Source organism: Triticum dicoccoides, chromosome 5B (assembly GCF_002162155.2).
Source record: "Triticum dicoccoides isolate Atlit2015 ecotype Zavitan chromosome 5B, WEW_v2.0, whole genome shotgun sequence".
Taxonomy (NCBI): domain Eukaryota; kingdom Viridiplantae; phylum Streptophyta; class Magnoliopsida; order Poales; family Poaceae; genus Triticum; species Triticum dicoccoides.
The window spans coordinates 596,227,387-596,244,923 of NC_041389.1; the positions used below are offsets into that span (position 1 = coordinate 596,227,387).

General features: G+C 47.7%; 2 protein-coding genes and 1 pseudogene across 2 annotated transcripts; 1 reads left to right on the plus strand and 2 right to left on the minus strand.

The window, feature by feature from the left end:
- Positions 1-2,997: 2,997 nt before the first annotated feature.
- On the plus strand, positions 2,998-6,285 carry LOC119311901 (aspartate-semialdehyde dehydrogenase-like). Its single transcript, XM_037587619.1, has 8 exons — positions 2,998-3,688; positions 4,260-4,346; positions 4,422-4,466; positions 4,550-4,645; positions 4,771-4,872; positions 5,203-5,289; positions 5,601-5,668; positions 5,772-6,285. Exons 1-8 carry the CDS (start codon positions 3,134-3,136, stop codon positions 5,854-5,856), a joined length of 1,125 nt encoding a protein of 374 aa, XP_037443516.1. The 5' UTR covers positions 2,998-3,133; the 3' UTR covers positions 5,857-6,285.
- A 631-nt stretch (positions 6,286-6,916) lies between these two features.
- LOC119311902 lies at positions 6,917-9,761 on the minus strand (annotated as a pseudogene).
- A 3,593-nt stretch (positions 9,762-13,354) lies between these two features.
- Positions 13,355-14,152, minus strand: LOC119311903 (peamaclein-like). The gene is made up of 2 exons (XM_037587620.1): positions 13,977-14,152; positions 13,355-13,840 (listed from the first exon to the last, which is right to left on the minus strand). The coding sequence occupies exons 1-2, from the start codon at positions 14,065-14,067 to the stop codon at positions 13,647-13,649; spliced, it is 285 nt and encodes a 94-aa protein (XP_037443517.1). The 5' UTR covers positions 14,068-14,152; the 3' UTR covers positions 13,355-13,646.
- Positions 14,153-17,537: the final 3,385 nt, after the last annotated feature.

Here is a 17,537-nt window from a genome sequence, read left to right on the forward strand (position 1 = left end):
CGCTAGGGTTGTATGAATATGAGTATGCAGTATACCGAATGTTATTCGGAGTCCCGGATGAGATCCCGGACATCACGAGGAGTTTCGGAATGGTCCGGAGGTAAAGAATAATATATAGGAAGTGGTATTTCGGCCATCGGGAAAGTTTTGGGGTCACCCGGGATTGTACCGGGACCACCGGAAGGGTCCCGGGGGTCCACCGGGTGGGGCCACCCATCCCGGAGGGCCCCATGGGCTGAAGTGGGAGGGGAGCCAGCCCATAGTGGGCTGGTGCGCCCCCCTAGGCCCACCCCCTGCGCCTAGGGTTGAAACCCTAGGGTGGGGGGACGCACCACATGCCTTGGGGGGCACTCCTCCCCCCTTGGCCGCCGCCCCCTTGGGAGATTGAATCTCCCAGGGCCGGCGCCCCCCTGGGGGCCTATATAAAGGGAGGGGGGAGAGGGGCAGCCGCACCCTGAAGTCCTGGCGCCCCCTCCCCTGCTACACCTCTTCCTCCTCCGTCACGTGCTTGGCGAAGCCCTGCCGGAGTGCTGCTGTTCCACCACCACGCCGTTGTGCTGCTGCTGGAGCCATCATCATCAACCTCTCCTTCCCCCTTGCTGGATCAAGAAGGAGGAGACGTCACACGCTCCGTACGTGTGTTGAACGCGGAGGTGCCGTCCGTTCGGCGCTAGGATCTCCGGTGATCTGAATCACGGCGAGTACGACTCCATCATCACCGCTCCCTCTAACGCTTCCGTACGCGATCTACAAGTGGTATGTAGATGCAAACTCACTCCCTTGACTCGTTGCTTAGATGAACTCATAGATGGATCTTGGTGAAACCGTAGGAAAAATTTTAATTTTCTGCAACGTTCCCCAACACTCCTTTGGATCTCCATGAAGGCGTTCATTTGCTCCTCTTTGAAACACCGACACTCCTCCTCTCTTGAGTCCTTCTTGTTCATCATGCCCTCCACGCTTGCGATCAAGGTGTTTGATGTCGCATCCCGCTTGTCCTCCTTCTTGGAGTTGGTCTTCCCCTGCGGCTGAGCCGGCTCGCCGTCCCCAACCTCCTCCACGGCTTCCTTTCCCCCGCATGACTTGAGGGCGGCATATTGCGCCTTGAACTTCTCCTCATATTTGATGACCCTATAGCAATGACAGAGGTTGAAGCACTTGCAATTGTGTTGGACCTTGAATGTGTCCAAAGCTTGAAATGCCTACAGATGTTTTCATGCAAGCATGTTGGCACAAATGGGATGCAAATGAACACGCAAGCATGAACTTGATGACACAAAAAGAGGGCGGCTTGCTACCATACCATGTCTTGCATGCGGATGCCGCTCACAGGGTGGGCCTTGATGCTCTCAAGAGTGGCGCAAAACATGTTGCATTCTTGTTGGATCACTCTCCATCGCTTCGAAATGGACACCCACCCACGCGTGCTCACAATTTGGTAAGGAGGAAACTTCTTGCGCTCATGAAACTCCCGGTGGACACGAATCCAAAAAGTTGAATGCTTTTGTTCGACGTCGGTCTTGGGGTCTTGTCCAATGTCCCTCCAACACTCACAAAGAAGCTTGTCCTCGGCCGCCGTGTATGCCTTCGTGCGCTTGCTCTTGCGCTTCGGCTTTGGCTCGGCAGCTTGGTTGGCGAGCTCGTCCTCAAACAAAGGCCCCACTTCAATGTCGCACTCGTCTTCTTCCTCTTGCATGTAGTCATCCGGAAACTCGTGGTCGAGTGGGAAGCCGTCCAGGTCCATGCCGACCGTATCACGCATGAAGGCCGACTGATCATAGCCAGCGCCCGGCGTGAACACCCCGCGGCCGTCCTGGCTTTGTGTCTCGTCGGGGCCATAGCCAGCGGCCGGCGCACCACCCTCGAAGATGAGGTTCTGCATGTAGGCCTCGTCGCCGGCGGCCGGCATTTCGTGAACAGGTTGCGGGCGTCCGGTAGCACGCCGGCCGATATCTGCCACACGTGTTTCCTCGTGCCTCCGGATGACGAGCCACCGGCAGCCGGTGTGGCATTGAGGTCGATGGGCATGGGCGCGGGCGTGGAAGGCACCACCACGCTCACGTCGGGCGAGCACTCCCCGGAGAGGCGCGAGGCCTGCAGATACACATGGAAGCTGGGGATCGGAGTGCATGCCGACGCGCGGGGCGAGTCGGGCAGCACCATCCGAGGGAATGCGGACGAGCCAGTGCTGGCCGCGGCGGCCACGTCGGCGTTGACGAGGCCGTGCTGGCTAGGGTTTAACCCTAGCATGTAGAGCGCCTCCCTCGTTGCCGCCGCGACGCGGGCGTTGGTGACCTCCTGCTGCGCGGTGGCGGCGACGGCGGCAGCCGCGACGGTTTCACCCCTCGCGTCCGCGGCGTGCCTCCGGCTCTTCCTCTTGGCCGACTCCACCACCCGCTGTTCGGGCGTCAGCGCCTTCTTTGGCTTGGCCGCGACGGCAGTTTTGCGCGGGGCATGGGGCTTGCCTTTGCCGGAGGGGGCGGTCTTCATGCCGGACGACGCGAGGGAGGCGAGGCCAGCGGCGGCGGCGAGGTCGAGGTTGTCGTCCATGGCGGGTGCGAGGCAGGAGCGCGCACGGGCGGGAGGGTTTTGAGAAAAATGAGGGGAAGTGGTGCTTGCTGCCACTGACCGGCAGGCCCGAGGGGAGGAGTAGGCGCGCGCGTGCGCGTCCGTCCCGTGTCCGCGCCGACGCAAATTCGACTCAAAATTGGGTCGGAAATGGGTCGCCCGTGGACTAAAAGCGGACACGCGTCCGTTTAAGTCAGCGCGTTGGGCCGATTTTTGTGTCCGCGTCGACCCAAACAAATACCAACGAAAGAAATGTGTCACCCCGTTGGAGTTGCTCTAAATGTTCAAAATACAAAAGCAGCATTCCGCTGTCCCGTGGGCACGGCACACTGTTTCCAGCGTTGGCAGTTTGGCAGCAAGCAAACACCAATTTGGCATCGGGGTCATTCCCCGACGGCCCGACCCCGAGCACGAAACGCCAGAACGGGCAGCCAGCACGATCCCCTCCGGGTGCGCGTCCACGGAACAAAAATCCAGGGAGAAACCCCACCCAATCCCCCTCCCACCACCCACCTACCCAAATCCATCCGCCCTAAAACCCTAGGCCGCCGCCGCCGCCGCCGCAATGCAGACCGCCGCAGCCGTCCACCGGCCGCACCTCCTGGCGGCGTCCCCGCTCGGGGGCCGCGCCAGCCGGCGGCCCTCCACGGTCCGCATGGCGCTCCGCGAGGACGGCCCGTCCGTGGCCATCGTGGGCGCCACCGGCGCGGTGGGGCAGGAGTTCCTGCGCGTCATCACCGCCCGCGACTTCCCCTACCGCAGCCTCCGCCTCCTCGCCAGCGAGCGCTCCGCGGGCAAGCGCATCGACTTCGAGGGCCGGGACTACACCGTCCAGGACCTCGCGGCGCCGGGGGCCTTCGAGGGGATCGACATCGCGCTCTTCAGCGCCGGCGGAGGCGTCAGCCGCGCCCACGCGCCCGCCGCCGTCGCCAGCGGCGCTGTCGTCGTCGACAACAGCTCCGCCTACCGGATGGACCCCGACGTGCCGCTCGTCATCCCCGAGGTCAACCCCGAGGCCATGGCCGACGTTCGGCTCGGGAAAGGGGCTATCGTCGCCAACCCCAACTGCTCTACCATCATCTGCCTCATGGCTGTCACGCCGCTGCATCGCCACGCCAAGGTAACGTTGCACAAATGTTGCCTTTCGTTCCCTGCTTTCTTCTGACATTAACACTTGAAACTACGTAATGTTAAAATAGTTTGGAAAATGGGGAATGCTCGTGACCAAAGAAAATCGAAGCCTGTAAATTCGAGTCCTGAAATAAAAGACTAGACTCATCTTTGGAATTAGACATGCTTCTGCATAGGCAGATTTAATTCCACATATTTCATTGCCTTTCTCCTAATTGTGACGCCTTTTAAGCTATGAACATTGCAATTTGGTAGATACTCCCTCTGTCCCTAAATATAAGACGTTTTTGCAGTTCAATTCTTATATTTAAGGACAGAGGTAGTACTTAATAGTGTTTCATGAATTACACTATGCTTGTCAATTGCTTTTTTCCTGATTATGCATGATTAGTTATACCTATTTATGTGTGCCAATCTGCTTCATATATTAGCATAATTTTTACCATGACTCGAGTATTTTATAATATAATTACAGACGTGTTGTGTAAAAGTATGCTTGTTGAGTGCATTGATGGACTGCCAAATAAACTGATGCAATCTTCTGATCGTCAATGTGACAGGTCAAAAGGATGGTTGTCAGCACATACCAAGCAGCAAGTGGTGCTGGTGCTGCAGCCATGGAAGAACTCAAACTTCAGACTCGGGAGGTGGGTTTTTCTCCCTTACTATCTTGCTCGTGGTGCTAATTCAGTTTAGCTACTGACATTGCATACTTTATTTAGGTCTTGGAAGGAAAGCCACCAACCTGCAACATTTTCAGTCAACAGGTTATAACTTCAATACCTTGTGCACATGTTGAATTGATTTCTTATTGTCATGAGACATGCTGAATGTATTTTTCCTTCTCCAGTATGCTTTTAATATATTTTCGCATAATGCGCCTATTGTTGAAAATGGCTATAATGAGGAAGAGATGAAAATGGTGAAGGAGACCAGAAAAATCTGGGTAAGTGGAAGCTTGATCTATGCCCCATAAGTTCTTTGCATTACTCCATCAAATTTTCTCTTAAATTGAGTAATTGACTGTTGAGCAAACAGAAATGCCATACTAACTCTCTGCTCTATTTCTAGAATGACAAGGATGTAAGAGTAACTGCAACTTGTATACGGGTTCCTACAATGCGCGCGCATGCCGAAAGCGTGAATCTACAGTTTCAAAAACCACTTGATGAGGTTAGCATACTGTAATTGTGTTATGTATCAGTTAGTACATAGACTTCTTTCCTGAATTGTTACAATCTCAGGTCCTGAGTCACTGGGTAAAAATATGTTTATTGGCCTAGCATTGCTTTGTTTTCCTTGTTTTTGGCAAGTAGAATTGTAAACGGTTTCTTGTGGATCTTGTCTGTTGTCATTGTTGGGTAGGTCATTTAATTAATTTCATGTTGTCAATGTTACAACACTTTTGACACTTGCTACAAATTCCATTCTTGTTCCCTGTCAAAAAAGAACGCACCTTATTAGTTGTTCAAATTCTGAAATTGTTTGCATATGTTCTTGAAGGACACTGCCAGAGAAATCTTGAGGGCAGCTCCTGGTGTTACCATTAGTGACGACCGTGCTGCCAACCGCTTCCCTACACCACTGGAGGTAATTGGGTAGTTTGATTTTCTGAAGATGGACATCTTTGGACCAGCGATTTCGTTGTTTTTATTCATGCACATTCCACCCATGAGATTCGTTGTGGTCTTGAAGACAGGAGATTTATTATTTACTAACAATATGCACACTCAACCCTTTCGCGGAGCTGCACTAGCCTATTACTTGTTACTCTCTCCGTCCCATAATATAAGAACGTTTTTGACACTAATGTAGTGTTTAAAACGTTCTTATATTTTGGGACAGAGGGAGTAGAAAAGTGGAGCAGATTTTCTTTATTCTGATGCAACTCTAATTTTCAGGTATCGGATAAAGATGATGTATCAGTTGGTAGAATTCGTCAGGACTTGTCGCAAGATGATAACAGAGGGTAATACTCATTTTTAACAGTTAACCTTTGTAACCATCTGTTTGTCATCACTTGTACTTCAGTGTTCCTTTATACTGGAATCTAATCAGCTCTTCAATGGCAGGTTGGAGTTATTTGTATGTGGAGACCAGATACGTAAAGGCGCCGCGCTGAACGCTGTGCAGATTGCAGAGATGCTACTGAAGTAACCGCCTTTCTGTATCTCTTTTGTTAAACATTGCTTCCAGCCATTGGTGGATTGATGTACTCTAGTCAGTTTGATCTCAGTTTTGATCGTTGTCATTTTTGTAATCTATCAACCTAGCAGAAGCGCAAGACGGGTTTTAGTCATCTGTTGCACACAGAAGTGCAGTCAGAAGTTGAGAAAAGGAGGTTTTTCACTTGTTCGGATTTTGCCTTAGGTTGGTCTTTGGTGTCAATTGCAAGTTTGTCGTTTGTCTGTGGAATGGGGTGAGCGGGTTGCATTCAGGCTTGAACATTTCGAGGTGCGAAACCTGGTCTGCTGTAACTTTACCACGAAAGCCCTTGACATAACGAGGCATCCTGTGGGGATCTATATATGAAGGGCAACATGTGTACCATTCAACAAAATGTTTGGCTAAATGCTGTAACTTTGAGGTGCAAAACCAAGGGCTGCTGTAACCTTGCCCTGAAGCCCTGAAATAAAAGAGGCGCCTTGTGAAATCTATATTGTGTGCCATATGACTTAGTGTTGAGCTAAAAGCTTCCATTACTATTTCAGTGAGTTTGAAGCGGTTTAGATGATGAAGGTGCTAAAATAGCTCTCACATGTGGTTTAAAATTTCCAGGGGCTGGCTTTTGTACCAGCAGGAGGAGAATTGGAAGCAATCAAAGTTGGATCCCACATCTTCCTCGTTCAGAGCTTCCAGACTTCCAGTGCTGGCCATGGGAACTTTCACTGTCATCAAACTCAGCAAACACATCATTTTCTTTCTTTCTTTCTTGTGTGTGAAAACAAACACATCAATTCGAAAATCAATTGCAGTGCAGTTTGCTGCTGGCCTGGGCAGGAGGTTGGGGGCACATGAGGAAATTTTGGTGCAAGGCAATTTAACCATATAACAACAAAATGGTGGAGCTAAAAACTTTCACTGAGCCTCGCCTCGCCTCTGCTTCCAATTCTCATCAAACACAATCAACCATATGAAGCAACCACCGTACTGGCTGCTACTTTTTTAACTGCGAACAGTGCAAACGTAGAAAAATGTTACGACTACAAACTCAAATCACCATCAGACGAAATGTTCATTGTCCCACGCAAACAAACCCAAACAAAAATTTCATGCATGCCATCAACCCTTGAACCGAACACTACGGCTGACGTTCGGATTGATGCCAGACATTTCTCCTCCGTATGGACCGGAGGCCTTCTTCACGCCATGCCCCTGGCTTCTCCACTTGAGACCCTGTTTCTCACTCTTAGCCCTGTATTTCTTCCGTGGGTTCTTGAGCTTCCTGTTTCTGGAGCGAGTCAGCCCTCGGTTCTTCTCGATCTGGCGCGAGATCCCCCTCCTCTTGCCATCTCCTTCGCTTTCTCCCGCCAGCGGCTCAGTGATGATAGGGGCGCTCTGTTCTTTGCGCAAGCGCTTTTCGGTCCTCTGCCTTTTGACATCCTTGTAGAATTCATCTTCAGACTCCGACGCTTCATCGTCGCCATCCTTGTTGTCTTCACGTGTATTGGTTCCTACCCGTGCAAGAACACGTTGTTCGTGTTTTTGACGTCTTTCACCAATCTCATCTCGCTTTGGAATGTCATCATCACCAGAAACAGACTTGAACTGATGGCCAGAAGAGGGAAAAACAAAGGTTAGGAATAGCTACAGCCGTTATAACAATGGGAAGGAACATAGAAAGCGATAGACAAAGCACAAGAACATGTTTAATGGGTTGATCTAGCTTGGTAGATGAGCAATAGTCAACAATTATAAATTCATCAAGTATTTCAGACGATATCTTTGGTAAGACGAGGGTTACAAGGTTTGCGTTCTAAAAACAACACTTGTATGCACTTGATAGCATAAGTCATTCTATTAACATGACAGATAATAACACAAAGGCTGTTCTGGAACAGTAGAGCAGAAAGATTACAAACTCTAACAAAGCAGCAAGATTCAAGCATGACCCAACATTTTGACCCTAAAAATGACCAGAATCGTTGGCTAGTTCATATTTATCGAAACAAATGTTGATAGGAATGCGGAGATGTGATGCCAAGGTTTTTAAAGCTGGAACGCAAGCATAGCTAGTGTTCCTTACTGTAGCAAAATTCATTATTGATATGTTTTACCAACAATGGTACTCATCCCAATAATTACCATGTCCTATTATATTATCAAAATTCCAATTCCCTTTTGCAGAGTAAGAAAAGTCCTACTGCACCCGAGAAACCTAGGGATCAATATTTAAAACACACCAGCAACTCCAAAATCATTTAATAATCCTCAAAATTCACGAACATTCTGGATACAATGATAATTCAAATAATGTATAGTATGTGCTGGCTGATAATATCTGTAACATGGCTGGGTGTAAGGATGTAGTTTCAATTCAGTTAAGGTTCTATCAAATTACCATAAGTAACATCACGTAGGTAGAAAATCAGCCCACTTTTGGCAAGAACAAAAAAGATCAATACACCATTTGAGATCAACACTTGGATACATCAAAGAACTTCTAAAAAACTGTGTGTCCTGATGAAACAAACAACTTGAAAAGGAGCCAAAGTAGACCAGAAGTCTGCAGGTTTTGTTATCTCAGTGAGACTTCAGATTTAGCAAGACTGTAGGTTACTATCAAATTACCCCCTTGCAGAAAAAAAATGTTTTTTTGAACAATCTTGCAGAAAAAATGTGACAAAAGGAAAGTGGCAATGTTAAAAAATCGTAGATTACCAACTAAAAATGTAACAGATATCAACTTGGTCGAGATCAGAATGACTCTCTAATGTAGTGTTCAACTGAATACTAGCAAGAATCTACAGCAAGAACCATATGGTCATTGAAATTTCGGTCCTACATGACACTATGTGTACTTGCCTGTGTAGTTTTGCAGTTATGAACTTGTAATTTGCACCATATGCATAAACGACTATAGTCAGTTAAGCACAGTTTGGATCATTATCACAAGATATTTAGATTTCGCTGAAGTTAAAAAAATTGCTAGTTATGAAGGTACCCAGCAAAAATAAGAAACCAGCATGAAAATACCCCATACCTTGTTTCTATTTGAGCCAGTGGCATTCACCAGGAGCTTTCCAGGTTTGATCACTTGACTGAATTTCTGCACTTCATCATCAAAGTCATCCAATGTCTGCAGATTTTTCCTATTATTGGTTGCCCTGGTTTTTGACAACTTTGGCTTCAACCCCTTCTCAGCCCTTTTTCCTTCATCCTTGCTCTTCTTTTTGGCAATTTCATGGTGCCCATTAGAAGGCCCACTCTTTGTCAATTTGGCTACTTCAGCACCCTGTTTTACTTTGTCTCCAACCAGTAAATTGCTAGATTTGCCCTCCTCATCATCCCTCTCATCACCGTCGTCTAATCCGAAATCTTTCATTGACAGCTTACTGTCCTTCTCTGCTTGTATCCTCCTTATCTCTTGATCTCTTCACAGTCAACATCATCAGCATCATGCTCATCGCCGTCATAGTGTAATGTCTTTCCGCTACCCCATCCGAACTGTCATCACCCGCTAAAATTTGTTGGATTGCCTTGTTCGCTCTCTTGATTCTTGCCATATATATTTTGCCCCATACCTCGTAACTATCTGCGCCCTTGTCGCCGTCCTTACCTCCTTCTCTGTCATCACTTCCATCGCCGTCCTTGCCTTCTTCACCATCATCAGTTTCATGGCCGGGAACACCCTCGAGATCGTTGACAGGCTGCACCGGATCCTCCTTCTCTGGGTGACTTGAGTCGTCGGCGTCGAGGGGGATGGCGTCCCGCTGCTTGGGGAAGGCGTCAATCTCGTCGTCGTCAGAGTCGTCGGACATCGCCGCCACCTTGCTGGATCGCTTGGACTGCTGTGTGCCCGCCGCGGGTGGCGGCCGTGTCGACCTCAGCCTCTTCCCCATGTCGGGTGGCGGCAGGCGTATCGAGGACTCGGGGTGGGAGGAAGCGCTGCGCAGAGGCGGAGAGGCTGGTTCAGGGTTAGGGTATCTCTAGCCCATCCCAATAGTGAAATATAGGGATTTTAGTTTTTTTTGGAGAAAGCGCCTCATTTCATTTAGTTTTCTGGTAAAAAAATAGCTTTTCATTGTCCAAAAATTTCTACACTAGCTATGGGCGCATTCATGGTGTGGTGATCGGCGCGCCAGCCGATTAGCCCGGTTGCTATAAAACCCACCCCAGTTGCAATCAAATCCTAGCCCACCCCAGTCAAACCCCATTCTTGTCGCCGTCCACCTGATTCTCCCTACCGCCCGAGTCGAGCTTAAGCTCTTAGTCACGGCAAGGAGAACTGCCATCACCGCTAGCCCCGATTTGCCCCATCCACGTTGTTGCTTGCCTCCTTGCCTCCCTACTCCATGTCTCCGTCCTCGAGCTTCACCACCGCCACCCCGAGGCCTTCCTCTGTCGCCGACCCCTTCCTTCGTCCTCGGGCATCACTGTCGGCCCCAGCACTGACCTCGTCATCCATCCTTGAGCACCACTGTCGTCCCCATCGCCAACCCCCTCCTCTGTCGTCAAGCACCGCTGCCGTCCCCATCGCTGCTCAATGCTGCCATGGCAAGTTGTCGCATGACTTGGTATGCGCAGCTCATACTGGGGCGGCGCACCCAAATCATGAAGAAGCAACACACTAGCGAGGCTCGATGAGCGGGGATCATTGCGATTGGCCTTCCTTCGAGCTCGGACAAGGACAAGGAGGGGTAAGCCCCGTGCTCGGATAAGATGAAGCCTTTTGATTGGGCCAAGGCATTGAACCCCGTTTGGCTGCCCGCATTGAATGAGGAGGTGGTTACATACAGGGCTTTTGGTTGGCAACACTTAAGGGTTAAGGCCGTGATGATGCAATTACCCGGTGTTTGGTTGCTGATGACCTAATGTTGCCCCTTCTCAGTAGTGGTGACCTTATCAGAAACTACACTACAGGCGGTAGCAATTTAACATCATTTCAATCCTAACCACTAGATAAATGACAATTTGTCTTAATAGACCTAGATACTAACGAATATCAGTACCAAATTAATATGGATCAATGGGGGGTGGGAGGGTGGTTCATCAATGGCGATCAAGGGGGAATATCGGCATTCTCCTCCTCCTTCTCTTCTTCTTTAGATCCTTTTGTAGTCCTTATTAGCCCACATTGCCTCGGCCCACTCCAATCTTTTGCTCTTCCAAGCTTCGTTATCATGTGCCTCCATACCATGGCCGAAGTCAATATCATCAGCCATCACATCATCTTCATCTGGCACATAATCATCAAGACCCCTCTCTAAGCTCCAGTTAGGAAGAATGCAACATGAAAAAATAAGCTTAATTTGGGTGAGAAAAAGGTGCAATGACTTCTGATCAAGAATCCTAGCTATATTATTCAAAGCACCAAATACCCTCTCAACTATAACTTCGCGATTGAGTAGTTCGTTGATAGTATTAGATAGTTCCTTGTAGAGAATTCATTAAGATGATACATGGTTCCCTTCAAGGTTGGAGAACCACATGTCTGACATGCATATCCAATATCTCCTAGGTAGAAATTACCATCTGGGATATTGATCCCATCAGATCGAGCCATGCTGCCAATCATGTTTGCATCATGGAATGGTCATTCCCAACCAACTAACACATATGTGAATTGAGATCAAAATCAACATTAACAAGCACACTCTGGCTTGTGTAGTGATTTCTACCCCTGTATGATGTAGTCTGTGACCTCAACACTCTAGCAGTCACATGAATACCATCAATTGCTCTAATAGAATCCTGTGATGGCATGAACAAACTGTTATGGTTCCCTCTTCCTAACGTTTAAGCGTGACAAAAGAGGCACTTCTTATTTGAAGCATGTTCACAGCCTCTATATCGCAGTGGCGTACCTAGCGGGTGTGCCATGGCACACTGGAATTTTTGGACATATTTTTTTACCATGTAAAAATGAGCCAATTTTCAAGGCCCATCCAAGCTAATTGAAATAGATATCATTTTTTTAAGTGTGCGCATCCTACATTTTATTTCTAGATCCATCACTGCTGCATCGTTATGTTTATAGTTGTAGTTTTATTCTTCATCCTCACTCTATCTTAGACTAAAATTGGATCATAGCTGATCACACTGGAATTTTTGGACATATTTTTTTACCATGTAAAAATTGGATCATGGCTGATCATAGTTGTGATTCAGACTTGAATAATGTTGGTACACACGAACATAAATTGGATCTCGTGTGTACCAACATTATTCAAGTCTGAATCACAACTATGAGTGCAGATGCTTGAACTAGTAGCATCATCCGTTCATTCCTATTGAAATCAATGTTGTTCTTTTTAGAAAAGAAGGAATGCCTCCGGCCTCTGCATCAGAATGCCGTATACAACCATTTATTAAAAACATGTCTAAAAAGTCTCAGTACCAGAACAAACTCTCTCAGAGCTGAAAATTAATAAAAAGTAAAGACAGCCACAACAGGTGAAAATTGATCCTAAACCGAACAATGGAAGGATCAAGGATGGTTGTATGGTGCTTATCTCCATAGGAGACGGCTAGGACGAGACGAAGGCATCGATGAAGGGGACGAGTAGCTGACGAAGAGCAACATGTCCCGATGCCAGAGATCTTGGTCCACAATACCGTCGTTTCCAAGAACGAAGGTTGAGTTTGTCCTCTAGCTAGAGGTGAACGATATAAAAGAGTGTGAAACAACATATCTCACGCCATATAACGGGTACATATTTTCTTCTCCCGCCAACTCCTTGCGTGTTCCCTGCGTACGTTCGTCGTTTCCATCTTGCACTCTAGGGTATGAGGTGTATAAATCGGCACCTCACGTGAGCAACCAACCAAACGAGCTACTTTTGTATCTACTTGGCATGTTTGAAGTTTGTGCGAGCAACCAAATTAACACGCCCTACATTTGTGTAGTGCATCAGCGGAAAAGTGTTGGGAGGTCAAAAGTTCTCACTTGGTGGAGCAGGTCATATAGTTTCAAAATCTGAACAGACCAGCCAAGCTCAGATTCCATCCTTCCAGGCATGCATTAATCGTGCTGCCATCTCGGTAAATTTTCAATCATCCACGGTGAAAAACAGTAACAACACTGGGCGAGTAAAAGTCGTCTCCGGCACTGGCTTCTGTACCGGGACGAGGACAAACAGCCGACACTGGATCCCACGCCTTTCCACTCGGAGCTTCACTCCGGTGCCGGCCACGGGAACTCGCACCGCAACAGGCCGAGCAAAGCCATCAACTCCGCCATTGATTGATTGTAGCACAGTTTCAGTCCAGTGACTCAGCGAGGGCGGTGGGCGAAATAAATCAATCCCTGACGCGTCACATTCAGTTCGTACCGCTTTCAGGAGAGGAGTAACTGAAAGCGAACGCAGCAAGGCCCCATCCCATCGCGCCCGCTGTCTCGCACCGACGCGCATCGAAACTATGCTCACACACAACACACCACTCTTGCTCGCAAATATTCTTAGCTGTAATTTTACCCATAGAAAACAGTAACTAACAAGGAAATTACTGGACAAACTTTACTGATGCGTCATGGTTCATTATTACAGCACAGCGACATTTTTACCGGCATACCAGTAGCTAGGCCAGCATTATGCACATCAACATATAGTCGGAATCGGGTCATGCACCAGACGCTACAGATCATGGTTTACACGCTTATAAGATATACTAGTAGTGATCCGCGACATGGTACGACATGATAGATAGGGATGCATGAAGCTCAGGCATATGGTGTGTAGACGCCATGGGCGGTGGAGGATCGATGCCTGGAGAGTGGTGGCGGATCATGGGCACTTGGGCCTCTTGCGCGCGCCGTGGCCGGTGGTCTTGTCGCGGTAGCAGGGGCACTCGTCCTTGTTGCCGGCGGTCCCCGACGGCACGCAGTTGCACTCGGCGCAGCATATCCCGCAGTACTTGAGGCAGTCGTCGTGCCGGCTCGCCTTGGAGCACCTCACCCCGCACTTGCCGTCGCAGAACGCTGATCAAAAGCACACCCACCGCCAAAGTTAGCATAGATGGCAGCGAACACGTACAGCGAACGAACAAAAGATTACTGACAGACAGGCGCATGAGCAGAAGCAAATGAAAGTGAAATGGTTGTGACTTGAACTGACCTGACCCAGCCATGGCGGCACGGAGGGACGAGGCTGCTAGGAAGACGAGGAGGAGAAGGAGAGCCAGAGTGGTGGTGCGAAGCTTCTTCATCGTGGTGTTCTTGGTTGCTTGGCTCTGGCAGAGCCCTCCTGCTGGTTGGTGTGAGCTTGACGATAGGAGGAGGCTGGAGGAGTGAGTTGGTACCTGTGTCTTGGGCCTGTGGGGTTATTTATAGGGCCCAAAAGCTTGACAGATTTCAAGATGGTCCCAACTAGAGTATTTTGGACCGTTCATAATTTTTAATCCAAGGGTCGAGAATAAACGCCACGAGAGGCAATAGGTTACTGACCGCTTATATTTGGTAAGTATCGGAAAAAGGAAAATGGTAAAAATATCACTACCATATGTTAGAGCGTCTGAGGAAAAGGAAATTATTGCATTTATAATTAATTTACTGTATGTGATTAAAACGGAGGAGAAGGAAAGTATCGCACTCCTAATTTATGCGATTAAAGCCATTAAATGCCACAGTTTACATGAAAATATTACAATGCCCGAGAATAACATGACATGAGATAATTGGAATATTTTTCTTCTTTCTATAATGTACTAGTAGTAATAAGTTAAAAAAACACTTTTATGGTTAAGTAAAATGACGAACTTCATAAAACAAACGAGGCAACCATCATAGTGGTTAGCATGGGTAAGTAAAATGGCGAACTCTATAAAACAAAAGAGACATGGTTAAGTAGAACAACATGACACGAGATTAATTATTTTTTGCTGCGCGTGACACGGGATTAGATTGGATGAGAGATTTCCCCCCATGATTTTCTCTTCTGCCGATTCGGTGGGAGACGTACCGGTTGCAGCTTGTTAATTTCACATGCTAATTATTTGACCCACCATTTGATGATATTAACGTCTACTCTTACCCCTCTCCCTGTGGTACGAGGGATCATGTTAAAACTGCTCTCAGAATTCAGTGAGCTTGCGACTTCCGCTGCGACAGCTGACGCTACTGCCAGTATCAGGCGGACGAGGCGGCCCATGAGGTTTATCAGTTTATGGGCTCGACTCTGACGATGACGACGAGGTTGGTAGCTCTGCGACGATCGCATCACGGCACCACAGCGACGACGCCGGCACGTTTGTGGCCCCGCCGACAACAAGGAAGAATAGTGTGTGGTAGGTCGCTGACACTCGGATCCCAAGAAGGCCACTGGTCCTTCCCTCCCGCTGGAGTTAAGCTTGGCGGCCTGATCATCATCGCCCGATTAGCCGCTCAGGTTGCGGAGGCAGAACTGGAGATTGCGAAGGCGGGAGCTAGAGCTTCACTTTGCGGGGCTCACGGCTGGACATGGGAAACGGGCGCCAACAATCATTGATTAGGTTTAGAGTAGGATTTAGTTAAAAGTTGTCTGAAATGTAATGAACTTCGTTTGATTTATATGAAAATCAGACGATTTGAATGAATTTCGTTCAGTTATTTTAAAATCTTTTAAAAATATACAATAAGCATTAGATGGTTGTCTCCCGTATCCGTGTTTACGGACTGGTCCGATCCACAGACAAATACAGTGTCCATTGCAAGTCAGCTTTGAAGATACCCTAATAAAGCATAGATAATGGCTCCGGTACGTACAAATAAAAGAAGTTACCGAAAGGAGCATGATATCCCTGCAAGGCAGGTAAGCATGGACTCACTCATTGGTCACCTGTTGGCTGTTAAGCACCGGCGCCACGCAGCTGTAAGGCCAACTCCAACCGGCCGTTTCAAACGGACACCTAGGAATGGCTGTTTTGCCCATGGGTATGGGTACCCGCGGGTACCCTACCCGAAAATAATAGGTATGTGCAAGATTTGAAGAGATTTTGTGTCCATGGATAATGGATATTCATACCCACAAAATATATGGGTATGGCATGGGCATGAAATTGTGCCCATGGATAACCCAATGGATACCTATAAAATATTAATAAATCAAAATAACTCCTATGATATGTGGGGTCAACATCCAACTCCTATGACCCAACTCTAAATCTTGTATCCCCTAAACCGACCATAACTCATAGGCCCACATGCACTTGCTCTCTGCTCCTCCTACGTCCTATGTGTCTCCTCAAAACGATGAAATCTTGACTTATCGTCATCGGACTCCTATTCATCTTTTGATCAACGATCCCTGATTCCCACCACTGCCTCCCACAACATCATGCTTTCCACCTACCATTGCTCATACTCACTTGATTCCTCCAAGAGGCCACCCACCAGAGGAGTCTGCATCGGCGCTATACTGCTTTGCCCATCGTCACTTGAATTTTAGACTCATTTTTTTACTTTTAAATTTTTAAATGTCATACATTGTACCCAATGAATACCCATTGGGCATAGGATATCCAATGGGTTTGGGCATGGATATCAATTTATGCCCATGAGTATTGAAGTGGGTGAGTATAGAAGGTTTTTGTGGGTATGGGTTTGGGCAGAAGGAGGTTGTACCCACCCATACCGTACCCATTGCCATCCCTACAATATGTCAACCTTTTATTTGTTTGGGTTGTCAAGCCGGCCGGCGTCTGCTTCATGCCCGTGTTCTTTTGTTTGAGTTGTTAATTTGGCCTGTGTCTGCTTTGTCCAACAGACCGACCCATTTGTTTTTTTTTTCAAGAAACACATTTTTATCATCAAACATAGCAAGTAGATAGAAAAATAAATCTAGCATTTTCGTATAGTATCATATGTCATGCCGACATACAACATTGTACCAAAAAGATCACACGAGCCCCGGGTTCCGCGACCATAGTTCATGCATCTCGGTCCTAGTTCATAAAATAAAAAATAACCACGCGTCTCGGTCTTAGATGAACTTTTGCTTCACCTTAAACCAAGTCTTATTTTTTGGGGGTCATTTTTCTCGTTTCGGCCGCCATGATCTCCACTTCCTTGGAGATTAGCGCAAGCTCCACCTCCTTGGCTCTTGACTTGGCATTGGTCTCAACGATTTCGAGCTTCTTCTTTTGTATGTCAAAGAAGGTCTCCAGCGCCTCCTCATTGTCTTGCCGCTTCCTCTCTTCCCTCTTCTCATTTGACACCTCATTTTGGGTCATGAACCTCTTCAAAGTTTATTGCAAGACAGAGTGTCGAAGCATTATGCTTTGCATCCACTTTGGAATTGGTCTCCCCCCTCGATCTCTTCTCACTTTCACTTGGGTCGACGACCAATGAGGCCCTCTCACTTCTTTTTGGGCGGCATATTGCTCCTTAAACTTTGGGCAATTGTGGATTTTTCTCCAACAATGGCTCAAGGTGAATGGTTTGCCCCATGTTGGACCTTGAAGGTATCAAAAACTTGAAACACCTACATATAGAGATGAAACCAACAAAATACATTCATATGCATAGAAGGATGATATGTGCATGTATGAACAAGGAAATCAAATGTATACCATGTCTTTGACGCCAATGCCACTCACATGCCGGACGACAACATTCTCATGGGAGCCACAAAACTTGTTGCATTTTAATTGGGTAAAGCCTCACCTCTTTTGAATTGACACGTCAGTCCGGTTACTCTTAA